Source organism: Rhagoletis pomonella, unplaced genomic scaffold (assembly GCF_013731165.1).
Source record: "Rhagoletis pomonella isolate Grant_MI unplaced genomic scaffold, Rhpom_1.0 Rhpom_scaffold_00003, whole genome shotgun sequence".
NCBI lineage: Eukaryota > Metazoa > Arthropoda > Insecta > Diptera > Tephritidae > Rhagoletis > Rhagoletis pomonella.
In genome coordinates this window covers 98,145,829-98,159,398 of record NW_023458557.1, presented here as the reverse complement: position 1 = coordinate 98,159,398, position 13,570 = coordinate 98,145,829, and the positions used below count along the sequence as shown (strand labels likewise).

Sequence of the window (13,570 nt, the reverse complement as noted above, 5' to 3'; positions counted from 1 at the left end):
TCTGCTGTATATTAACAACTGCGCGAACGCTTCCCAGAAATTTTGTAATAGGTTCAATGGCTCTTTCGACGACCTTCACGGAAAACCTATTTCCCTTAAAAATTCTCTTCGATGTCCTCCATTTCAAAATACCCATGACAGATTATTTAAATCGTATAGCAAAGTCTTCTCAACAGAAGCTATGCCTTGACGGCTTTATTTTAACTCTAAACGCCACCTATAAATTTTTCACAGGATATTTTCTGGGTATAGGAATACTTCGTTTTTACTATGGGGCAAACTCGATCAAGGCGCGGTCTAGAATTTTTTTTTTTGAAGAATAAGAACAAGTTTGGGCATTAATACCCGCCAGTCCGCATACGATATTTAGTTCATTTTGCTAGGAAAATTTTACAAAACTGGTAGTGATTGGGAAAAAGGGGACGTAAACCTGGACTAGAATACACTTAAAGGGCATTCTCTTATGGCTATCCTTGATTCTCCAGAACATCTTGTCCTCGAAAATGTCGATATCACAGATGACCAGTTCGCTTACCCCTGATATCCCGGAAAAACCAACCGAAATTCATATCTAACGTTATTGTACAGGGTATGCCATGAAAAGTGCGCTGATCTTATGATGAGAACCGATAGATAACTTCTTAAATTAACAGGTTGCCTGTCCAATGAATCACATGTGATTCATGGGAACAGTTTTTTACCTTGTCTCACAAGTCCATGCATCATATATCGATGTTGACTTTAGATACATATTTGTAGGTATTTTGCAAAAAATATAGGGTTTTTCTGTGGAAACCTATAAAACTGTTGTGGATTGAATATGATACATAGGACGTACCTTATCGAAAACTATTTCCCACCTTTATGTATTATAAATGAGAAATTAAATATTTAATTTTTTTTTGCATAAGGGCATATAATCTACGCTCTTTGCATATTTTTATATGCAAATAATATCAAATCAGATAAAGAATCCTGAAAAGAACGGGGGACGTATGCCATGAAAAAAGATCTATTGCATGAGTACAGGGAACCTGTTAAAATTAAGAGGACCTCATTTGCGCAGCATAATTTAGAGACCCCAATGATCTCAGTCTCATAAGCCTGCAGGACAAAACTGTCGAGTTATGTCGGATGCAGATGTCTCTGTATAACGACCTCTTCAAAACCGGTATAAAATCTTTAATTGCTGCAGCTATTAGAGGCAGAACCCGGGTTGTGGTTGTAACCCCAAAATGCCCATTCGAAATTGGGCTTAAATTAGTCGTTATAATAAGAAAAAATATAGACTACCATTACCTTATTATACGCCTTGTCGTGCATTGCAGCAGCGATGTCGGCGAATACCGTATTTCTTATTTCTGCTTATGCCAATTTTTGGTGGGTATATGTGGGTCGTTCTTAAAAAACATGACCAATTGGTGTCCCCAGACTTTACTATTTTATATTTTGTTTCTTCAAAAAGAAAATAGAAAAATATCTGCATTTTTATAAATTATTATCGATTCTACGTAACTATATTATAAAAAAAAATAATTAATTATCTGAAAATAATTTAAAAGATATTTTCAATGTCAAAGGTTTAGCAAAAACCTGTGTCCCGAGCCAATTTATAAAAATTTAATAGTTATTTTCAGTTGAAATAAAATTGAAAAAAAATAATATTTACAATTTTTGTTATTCAGTTTGTGTATATTAATACCATATATAGAAAAGAATGATGAAAAATAATTTTTTTGTATAATTTTTATGAAGAAAATTTGTGTCCCCAGGTTTTGGTCCCCTCTGTTACGTCCACTCATTTTATTGAAAAATGTTTGTTAAACGTTATGACGCGTATATTTCTCTTATGCTTCTCCATCATAACTTAGCTAAAATCAACAAAATGTGTTTTGAACTGTTCAGTCTTGTTTAGTGCGTTGTTGAGTAAGGAACCCAGTTGTATGCCAGGTACGTACCCTTATTCAGTGTCAACTCTGTTACTGTTGAAAAACGGTGAGTAAAGTGATTTTTTATTTATTTTATAATTTTTTTATAAATATTTTATGTACATTAATTAAGTGGACAAATAAATTCTCCAAAATTCGAATAAAAAGCTAAAATATGGTATTTTTGAGTTAATTTGTCCCCTCTGTTACCGGTCCACTCTGTGACTTATTAACTCCAAAAACTCCAAAAATTAAAAAAAATACTGCTGGTTATGGATTCCTATTGTTGATACCATCCGTAACCACATGAGGCCACTTATAAACATATTTGGCCAACTTAATTTTTAAAAATTACAAAATTCAGAATGGTCATGTTTTTTAAGAACGACCCATGTATACATAAAAATATGTAAATATATGTGCATACATATCTACATTTAAATGTATGTAACAATTGTTTGCATTGCAAAGAGTTTTGAACACTACTTTAAATATGAACTGCCTTACCCACTCTTATTTTTAAATAATTTCCGTTGACATCCAAAAAAATTTAAAGTTTCGTCTGATTTCTCTCAGAGCAATGATTTGTATTTGCAAATTTCAATCAACAAAAGCAAATTCTCTCAATTTTTGCGGCACCATCAGGGTTAGAACTCCTGCTAGCCTAAATCGGACTGAAAGCCGCAGTAGATTCTTTATATATCGCGCGTTTACTGGTACAACGTCATAACCGAAATATATCGGTCTTTTTTAAATTAAATATTCAAAAATTCCTACTTTTTTATTGCCGACCTTTTATGTTGTTAAAAAATACATCGCATTATCTTTCAATTCTCTGCAATTATACCTATATATACTCGTCTTTTATTTCCAACAAGTGTAGTATATTCTAGTGAACGAGTGGCTAAATAAATCTTCAAAATTACGTTTCAACCATTAATACCAAGCACTGGAAAGTGTCGGTAATGCAGTGAATAGGAACAGTTTAGATTTTTTCCGAGCATACTTTTCAATGTAAATTGAACTGTGAAATATAAAAGGGCGCACGAATAAGCGAACAATAATTTTTTTTTAGAAGTTTAAGGGCCGGTTGTTCAATGTCTGGTTATCACTACTTGCCGGTTAAACATCATTATCGACGATTTCGACACCATGCCTATAACATGTGATCGATAAAGCAGTCGTTGTATTTAACCGGAGCTTCCACCTCCGATTTGTTCTAATCAGAGGTTGAACAACCGCCCATAAGTAATTTTTATCTTTTCTATGGCACAAAAAAGGAAATATTTACAAAAATGGCAGCACAAATATTTTTGATTTTGGTAAAAGTAAAGAATAAGCTCGATGATCTAGAAAAAAAGAAAAAGTGGGCGTGCTGATATGAATTTTGTTTTGCTGCAAATTTAAAGGGGCGAGCGGCACAAGGGGCCAAAGTGGAATTTTGAACATTTTCAAAAATATATTATTTATATAGATATACATACTGAATGAAAGGTATTTCAACTTCCTTTTCAACCATATTCACGTTTTAACTTGCATTTTTTTCGAGAACGAGAAGTAAAGTTTATAAATGCGTATATCTCTAATTTATTACTGAGACTTATAAATTTATACATTTTGCATCAATTATGCAGCGAAGAAAACAAAATCAAAACACAGAGACAGGGAACTGTCAAATCGATTTAAGAATGAGCTCGTGGGAATGGGGTAATACGCGATCGTAATTGTGGGAGCGAACAAAGTAATTCAGGACACCGTGGGAAAATGGTATAAGAATGATCAAGTTGCATACATTTATTATAAGTAACTGCATCTGTACGTTTTATAAGCTAAGATAATTTAACTTCTGGAATTTTTTCAAATACTTCAGTAGGTGTACTTAATTATTTTCAAAGTAAAATCGGAGTAGATTTTTCTCAAAAATCGCAGTAAATCTATTACGATAGTTGTGGAGTCCCAATGCTTAGCACTATCTGCATTTCGTTGTTTTGTTTACTTTGCTTTTTATTTGGTTCCAGCTGCTTTGTTTTTGTTTTTCTTTGTACATTCGCCTACCCTAGTCGACGAAGTTGAAGATCAACGAAAGGCCAGCGGCTTAGTGTTGCCAACTCTTAAATGCACGGTGTAGAAAACAAATGTGGAGCATTCCGCATGCCGCACTTTGGTGTACCTGATTTTTACAATTCTCAAGTAAAAGTAAACAACGGCTCAGAAACTTTAAATGCATTAAAAATTTACTGATACTATCACGAAAATCTCCGTTTTTAACATTTTCTTTGGCAAATCTGTTTATAAATCGTATATTTTTAATGAGAAGGAAGATTGCCTTATTTGAAAATTGCCTATAAAATTTGTCTATAAGGTAGTCAAATGTCAGAAAATAAAGAGATAAAGCTGTTTTATAACTTCACTTGTTTATTGCGCCATGAAAATTTATCTAACAAAATGAAACCACGTTCGCTATAGAAAAATTTATTTTGAAGTAAATTGACTGTTTGGACATTTCCTTTTATCATACTATTCGGCTTTGTTTGTCATCGCTGCCGGGAATGGGCAGCCTTTTACTCTATCGTTCTTGTAAAAAATGTTCTAAATACTTAAGCATGAATTTTGATAAATAAATAGCTCAAAAAGAAGCTAGAAATAAGTTAGAAGTTTTGTTAATTTACAAAACGATCGCTTGAGGTGGAAGGTACAACAGTTAAGCTGCTGCCAGATAAAACGCTTGCTTCGCTTTGCGTGACAGATTCGCTTTGGCAGATAAGATGGATTGTATGAAAATGCACAAAGCATGCCACATATATCGTTGCAGCTGCAGCGCGAAGCGAAATGATGGGCAACTCCCATCTTTTTGCGCGCTTTGACAATCAGCTGTTTTTCGTACTGATAAAAATTTATCCAGTAAAAACTTGCAACTTCCGCTGTCAATTTCCCGTACTTTGGAAGTTTTTGCGTACGAAAACACCGAAACATGAAAATTCGTAAAAACCTTTTACTGGATTTTACTGGAAATGAGTAAACAAACACGCCACAAAGTTTTATCTGACATCAGCTTTAAAAGCGAATTTCTTGAAATCTGCAGGACGCTGGCAACTTTGTACGGCGCGCTATCGGCAACAACAAATGCACTCGTTAACTTGCTTTCTGTCGTTGTTATTGTTATTTCGCTCTTTTGCTTCCCATTTTCGCCGCACAGATCAAACTTCTTTTAATTGTCTTTGTTGTGTTTGCTGTTGTTGTTCCAGTATTTGTGTTTTTGCAATTTTTACCATCATTCTCTGCTCATATAAAATGTCTGCGCAACCGACTCGTCAAATTTACTTTGTCGTTGGATTTGCGCGCGTTTGCTGGTCGGCGTAATTAGTTCGCTTAAATTTCAGTTTTTAGTTGAAATAATAAATTTAAATAAACTTTACAGTTGAAATTGAATTAATATCGAGTCTACCTAGTGTTGGTCGCAGTTCACACAGTGCGTTTCGTGAATTTTCTGCACGTTGTTAAGGAGTTTTAGCATTTCAAAGTGGTTAAAGTATATGCGTCAGAAAAAACAAGTATAGCAAACAAAGTGCTGCAGGATTTGTTGCATAAAATATCAATTCTTTCTACATTTTGAGTGCGCGATTTGCGAAAATTTTATTTTGAAAGCAGTTTTTGCGGCTAATTAGAATTTTTCCCATTGGATTAACTACAGTTTTGTGTAAGTACGAAATACATATTCTAGTCGGCCATCTTGCTGCATGCATATGTAGCTGTGGAAAAACTGCATTTTGTTGCCAAAAACAATTAATTCCATGCAAAGTCATAGTGAAATTTAGCTACAATATTTATTTAATTTTCTAAATTTTAAACCTGTACCACAGAAAATATGTTTGCGGTTCAGATTTATGTACATTTCATAAACATACATGCATATTCTTTATATGTATTTAATGCATTCTTGTATATAATATATGTATAGATATGCGTTGTCGGCCGCTGTGGTGTAGTGGTAAGCAGTGCGCGCTTCCACTCCGCAGGACCCGGGTTCAAACCCTGGTCAAAGCAACATCGCAAAAAATATAGAAAAAAGGTTTTTTCTTAACAGCGGTCGTCCGTCGGCAGGCAATGGCAAACCTCCGATTGTATTTCTGCCATGAAAAACAGCTTCTCATAAAAATACAATCGCCGTTCGGAGTCGGCGTAAAACTGTAGGTCCCTCCGCTTTGTGTGACAATATCAAGGCGCACGCCACAAGTCGGAGGAGAAGCTCGGCCAAACACTAACATATGTGTAAGCGCCAATCTATTATTATTATTATAGATATGCGTGTATTTGTATATTAGGGTGGTCCTTAAATGTAGGAAGGTAATTTTTACATCAGATTTCCTAAGCCTCAACCCCTACGTCGATGCTACTGTAGTCGAAGATATCACATATAAATTTTGGTCCCGATTGCAGACGGTTGAGGCGTGTCGCACTGGGGGCTAAGTTCAGATTACCCAATGACCCGACTCCAATCGGAATTCGACTTTAGAAGTATCGATTTTGGGCATTAAATGAAAAAAAGGTACTCTATGAATTTGTACAACGATTTTGGGTTGCTGTGCCCAAACGCGTGAATCGAATCAAAAACCTTTTACACACACTTGTAGACAACAGTTCACGCGGGAAATGTTTAGTAGCGCTCACATCGTTTTTAGGGTGGGGGGCGGAGGGGCGAGGGGCGGAGCCCCCCAATCCCTCCCCACTAGAAAGGGGACAGTCCCCGCTTTCTAAAAAGGAGTATTCTCCCTTGGGCTCCTCCCACAGGCCCCTAGGGAACCGTTTGAAAAAGGGGGAAAACAGAATTTTATTAGGCAAACTGAGCACTTTGAAGTGGAATATGACCCAACTAACAGGAACCGTGGGATTATTTAATAAAAGAAATTATGCCAAATTAGATATCGGGCGATTTTGAATAAAGAATAAAAAAGTTAATTAAAAAAAGAAAAAACAAGTTTTTATAAAAAAAAAATTTTCTTTTTAACAAATGTATATTTGCGTAGAATTCCTTTCTGCGTAGGCGGCCTTCGGCCGCACTTAGGAATTATAACCCTCAGGCAGTAGAATTCTCCTTTCTGTGCTGCCAAAGAAGGGGGGCTGAACACCTTTTGCAGAGAACACCTTTCTGCGTAGGCGGCCTTCGGCCCCCTTTGCGACACTCTTTAACCGACTCCAATCAGAACTAAAATTTATATGTGATAACCTCTACTACGGTAGTATCGATTTTGAGTATTAGATAAAAAAAATCTATTTTAATTTTTTGGGTCTATAGAGAAGTCTGTACTTCGCCCCTGCGCGACACGCATTAACCGTCTCCAATCGCTGTTACAAAACACATCATAATGAAAGGCTCGTTTGAGCCTTAATAGTAGTAGCTTTTTTTTTTTTTGTCACTAATGCTTAATGTTCTATATTTGGCCGGTTGATTACCTACTTCAAAAATATTTGTTTAAATTAAGCAAAATTTGTGTCTTACTAATAATTATAGACAAAACATAGGATAGTTTATCAAATATATTAATTCTATTCCATTTATGTATATACATATGTACATATGTAAATACGTATGTACATAGGTATATGAAAAGCTTTATATTAAAGGTACCATATACAATTTTCTTTGTATTTTATCCCTAAAATTTTCGGGCTTTTCTCATGTATGTACATACATACATACATAGGTACTTGAAAGAAAAACAGGTTTGACTTTATTAAATTCCTTTGGTGTTCTTGTTTTATTTGCACCTTCTAGCCGTTCCTATGTGGATATGTACATTAGGGTGGACCTTTAAAAATCAGATGAGCGATTTTTTCGGTGCCACTCCTTCAATCGATAATACCACGGCCACAGATGTCACATATAAATTTTGGTGCCGACTGGAGACTGTTAAGGCGTGTCGCACAGGGGCCAAAGTTCGGATCCCTCTACATAATGACAAAAAAATTAACATTATTTTTTTTTGCCAACACACCCAAAATCGATAGTACCGTAGTCGAATATATATCGTCGCCTGTGTAAAAGATTGTCGTAAGCGCAATTTTAACGATTTTTAGTTATAGGTGCAGTTATATGTATATTTTAACATAAGGTCTTTCGATTGGTGTTATCAGTTTTTAGGTATCTCCTTTAGTTTTCCAGATATTGATTAAAATTTTTTCGATAATTTTGTAAAAATTAGCTAGTGATGCAGTCATATTAAATTAATCAATATTCTTAAAAATGTCGTTAATTTAGTAGAAATTTTTATACAATTTTGTCGTATTTCATACAAAGTGGCTACCAAATTGTGGACAAAAGACTACGACAAAATTTTACTAAAAAAAATCATAAACTTAAAACTAAATCACAATAAACATTAAAAATTAAATTTAAAGAATTTTGTGATCTAGTAACATTTTCAGAGACTTAGTAGTATCAATTAGGGGTATGAGTTGGCAAAAAAAAATTTAATTATAATTTTTTGGGTCTCTATAGATGAATACAAAATTTGGGACCAAAATTTATATGTGATATCTTCGACTATAGTAGCATCGACGTAGGGGTTGAGGCTTAGGAAATCTGATGTAAAAACTTGCTTCCTACACTTACGGACCACCCTAATGTACCTACGTCCGTATGTAGATATGTAAATACTTGGTACACACTCTGTACATATTTTACTGTCCTCCCTATTCGGTTAAGTTTTAACTACATATAGGTCTTGCTGTATATGGATATGTTCGCTTGTTCTTCATCTCGCAGCTCCTCCAATTTCGCTGGCTCATGGTGCCCTATAAGCACAGCGGCAGATGCAATGGAGTAAAGAACAAAGGCATATGCAGCAAACTCCGCTCATGTACATACGACAACAACAACAATGACGTACACAAAACAAAGAGCGACAACAATTGATTACATTGTTATTCCAACTTTTCTTTCCTACTTGGTTTTTAACATACTGACTGTGCCTCACAGAATAGTGGAAATATTACTCAGCGCAATAACGATCGCCAAGATCAAGTTTGAAGTCAGAATTGGACAAAATTTATTCGAATTACGAAAAATAAATAAATTATTGTTTTCGTTATTCAAAAATAATAAAAAAAAGTACTTGCATTGTCAATTCTAAGCGGACATTTTGTCCTATGTACATACATAATTGGGCGTATTTAAGTAATTTTTTCTTCAACAATTTAATTGCAATATTTTTCTCTCTTTCAGCCTCTTTCACCCGCAAAGCGAACAGCACGGCACCTGAAAATTTTAATTATTACATCAATTCAAAAAAATTCCAGTCAAATTTTTAAACTCAAAGGAGAAAGTTAATTTCAAATAATAATAGGCGTATATTTTTAAATTCAAATCGATTTTCGAAAGCTCTTCAATCAAAGAAAATAAAAGCATAATAAAAATGGTGCATCCAGCTGAAAATACTGCAAATGCCACAGCCGCTGCTGCTGAACTAACAGCTGCTGAAAAAGAAGGTAAGTTTCAAAACTTATCTACATGCATCTATTTGGAGAACCTCTAAAAATTAAGTATTACGCTGTCAGTTGCAAAATAACGTGCCGCCGAAGTTATTTCCAAGCGCCGCACTACTCCGATCGACTGATCTACATTCTACATGACTTACTTTGTAAACCGGCTCAGAAGCATGTCTGTCACGCCTTTGTTAAAGTAAAGTTCTGAACATATTGAAAACGACAAGCTACAGACCACAGCTTCCAATTTGTCATCTTTATTATCTAAGCGCTTTGTCGATGGCGACATGATTTCTTTGAACGCGGCAGCGACATCATGAATTTGTATGAGTTTGACACAAAAGAAGAGGAAGAACCTTATCTGTCGCCAGAAAAATAGAAATAGATCTAATCTGGCCACAACCACAGCCGTCGCGTAGCCCGGTCGTCGCCAAAATAATTATCTACATAAGAGTACGTGTTAAAATAATTTGACAGCTGTGGTTTGTAGCTCGTCGTTTTCATTGTGTTCGGGCTATAAGGGAGATTCGACAGGAAAGTGGTAAATGTACATTTGGTATCAGACAGTCGCTCGGAGTACATTCATAAATATTATAAATTTAATACAAAAAAGTTGTTAAAATAAGAATCAATACCAATAATAACTGGTTCATACTTTACCGGCTAAAACTTTACGAAGGAATTCTACTTGGATGAACTTCTAAAAATTAAAAAAAATATCGGCTATGTGCATGATTCAATAACACAAGGTTATGTAATTTGTGACAGCTAAAATTTGACACTCCTTTATCTAGATTTGTATTTTGGAAGTAGGAGAAAGTGGAAGAATGTGATCGCCTTTTGCGAAAACGGTAGTAGAAAGGTACTAAGAAAGTGCGCAAAGTATACAATTAGAAGTGAAATGTGTATTATTAATTATATGTGAATTTGCAATATATTTGGCGTTTTAATGGAAATACCAAGCAATACGTAAAATAATAGATTTTTAATTTAAGTTATTCGTCATTTCCTGGAATAAAACTAGAATACTGACCGTTCAGCTATGCAAAAACAATAAATGCAGATCAAAAGAACTTTTTATGCTCATTTCAACCGTGTCAATTTAGCGCAAGTAAAATATAAACCTTCTAAGGTTACAATTCAATTCTTTGTTTTTTTTTAAATATTAATATCTTATGAACCACATAACCGATTAAAAAACTAATAACGTCACCCTAAAGATTATTCAATTTATCTTTCAGCTGATATACATAATTGAAATTGTTTTTTATATATTTAAACCAAAACCACTAAAAAACGAACATATGTTATTTTTTCATGAAATTACCTTTTTTGAAAAAACTGCATGATTAATGGTAAAGAAATTTATATTATTTAGAAAGTACAAGCTATTATCTTTAATTCGATATACATATTTTATCATGATCTACTTTTGGGTTTTAAGAATTAAGTGATAATAAAAAATATAAGTAAGCAAAACGAATAAACCTCTTATATCTTACCTCTCTGAACTTGGCAGGACAACTTTTTCTCAAAGCAAAAATTCCTATCGCATAATTTTGCCGTTAATTATCCGTAAATTATCCGTGAAAAGAATAATTTTGCCGCGGACATATTTTAAACAAGTAAGAAAGTCTAAGTTCGGGCGAGGCCGAACATTAAATACCCGGCGCAAGTATTACATATATGCCTTTTCACCTTTCCGAAAGCTACAGCTACATGGTAAGCCGGGGTGTATCGATTTGGAATAAATTAGCGTCCTTAAATTTCGAAATATTGACGTTTCAAGCATTTCTAAAATTTACCGTTATATGAAAAGCCGTAATTTTAGTCCGATTTCAATAATTTTGAACGCTTTGCTTTTATGTGGCAAGCACAATAACCATACCGAGTTTGGTACAAATTGGTAGAACGGTTACCGAGATACATATATGTGATCATAAGTGGGCGGTGCCACGCCCATTTTCCAAAATTTTATGATAAGCGTATTTCCTGATAAAGAATTGTTGCAAGCATCAATTTTGAATAAATTAGCTTCAATATTTATGGATTTATCGAAGATTTAGTATTTCTCCAAATTACCGTTATATGGGATGTGGGCGTGGTTATTGTCCCATTTTTAAAATTTTCGGCCATTTGGTATCCTGTACCAAGGCCAATAACTGTGCCAAGTTTGGAAGAAATCGGTGCAGCGGTTGCCAAGATATACACATGTAACACTAAGTGGGCGTGGCTACGCCCATTTTTCAAAAATTTATAATATTCTTATTTTTCGTCTAAAAGTTATTGCAAATATCAATTTTGAGTGAATAATCTTCAGTAGTTACTAAAATATCGCAGTTTTCGTATTTCTGAAAATTACCGTTATATGGGAGGGAGGTAGGCGTGGTTATTGTCCGATTTTGCCCATTCCATACCATCCGTCCTACGCCCGAAAGAAGTACACGTGCCAAGTTTCGTTAAGATATCTTAATTTTTACTCGAGTTATCGTGTGCACAGACGGACGGACAGACGGACGGACGGACAGACGGACGGACAGACGGACGGACGGACAGACGGACGGACGGACGGACAGACGGACGGACGGACGGACGGACAGACGGACAGACGGACGGACGGACAGACGGACGGACGGACGGACAGACAGTCACCGCTTAATCGATTTCTCTTTTCATCCTGATCATTTATGTATACATTTGTCTATATCTATCTCGATTCGTTTTGCCTGTTACAAACATTCGTTATGTGAACAAAGTTATAATACCCTTGTGCACAAGTGCGCTCGGGTATAAAAATATCGAGTGCCTTGCTAACTTCCACGGAAGTTAGCAGGGCACCTTCTGAAAACCAATGAACGAAACCAGCTAAACCCAAACTAACTATCTGATCATTTGCCGTAAATTATCCGTTGTTTATCCGTGAAAAGAATTGTTTTGCCGCGGAAACATTTTAAAAAATATTCCGTGGAAGTTGGCAGGGCACCTTCTGAAAACCGATAAAGGAAACCAGCTAAACCCAAACTAACTATCTGATAATTTGCCGTAAATTATCCGTTGTTTATCCGTGAAAAGAATTATCTTGCCGCGGAAACATTTTAAAAAATATCGAGTGCCCTGCTAACTTCCACGGAATATTCTGAAAACCAATAAAGGAAACCAGCTAAACCCAAACTAACTATTTAATAATTTGCCGTAAATTATCCCTTAAAAGAATTATTCAACCAAATTAAGGAAACCAGCTAAACCCAAACTAACTATCTGATAATTTGCCGTAAATTATCCGTTGTTTATCCGTGAAAAGAATTATTTTGCCGCGGAAACATTTTAAAAAATATCGCGGAAACATTTTAAAAAATATTCCGTGGAAGTTAGCAGGGCACCTTCTGAAAACCGATAAAGGAAACCAGCTAAACCCAAACTAACTATCTGATAATTTGCCGTAAATTATCCGTTGTTTATCCGTGAAAAGAATTATCTTGCCGCGGAAATTTTTAAAATGTTTCCGCGGCAAGATAATTCTTTTCACGGATAAACAACGGATAATTTACGGCAAATTATCAGATAGTTAGTTTGGGTTTAGCTGGTTTCCTTCATTGGTTTTCAGAAGTTAGCAGGGCACTCGATATTTTTTAAAATATGTCCGCGGCAAAATTATTCTTTTCACGGATAATTTACGGATAATTTGTGTAGACTTTCTTTAGGGCCGGTTGTTCAATGTCTGGTTATAGCCCTGTTCGCGTACGCACTATCCAGTAAATCCAGTACTAATTTTACTGGTTTTTTACTGGATGTCGTTTTCGTACGCAAAAACTTGCAAGAAACTAGAAAAAGAAGGGAAATTGAGAGAGCAAAAATGACAGCTGAACTTGCAAGTTTTACTGGATTTTTACTGGATAAATTTTTACTAGCAACTATTTGCTAGCAAGAAAAACAGCTGATGGCACGATGCTTATTGTAAATCACATTAAGAAAATAATTGTTTATGGTGCTTTTAGAGTTGCAAATTGCAATTGACAAAATAAACCTATTTAAATATATAATAAGATGGAAAATACTAGTTTTCTAAGAAAATTGCATCGGAAAATAACAAATAAATCAGCTGTTCATAAAACTAGCAACTTCTTGCTGGTTTTGCGTTTTCGTACTTTCTTGCATATTTC

At 34.9% G+C, this 13,570-nt stretch overlaps 1 protein-coding gene across 1 annotated transcript in view; it reads left to right on the top strand.

Moving 5' to 3' along the window:
- The first annotated feature begins 5,236 nt into the window (after window positions 1-5,236).
- LOC118735930 (stathmin) overlaps window positions 5,237-13,570 on the top strand; it is a 220,481-nt gene continuing 212,147 nt past the window's right edge. Inside the window, exons 1-2 of the mRNA XM_036465968.1 lie at window positions 5,237-5,625; window positions 9,151-9,413. Of these exons, the coding sequence (XP_036321861.1) occupies window positions 9,341-9,413 (73 nt within the window). The 5' untranslated portion in view covers window positions 5,237-5,625; window positions 9,151-9,340. The remainder of the gene's footprint in view (window positions 5,626-9,150; window positions 9,414-13,570) is intronic.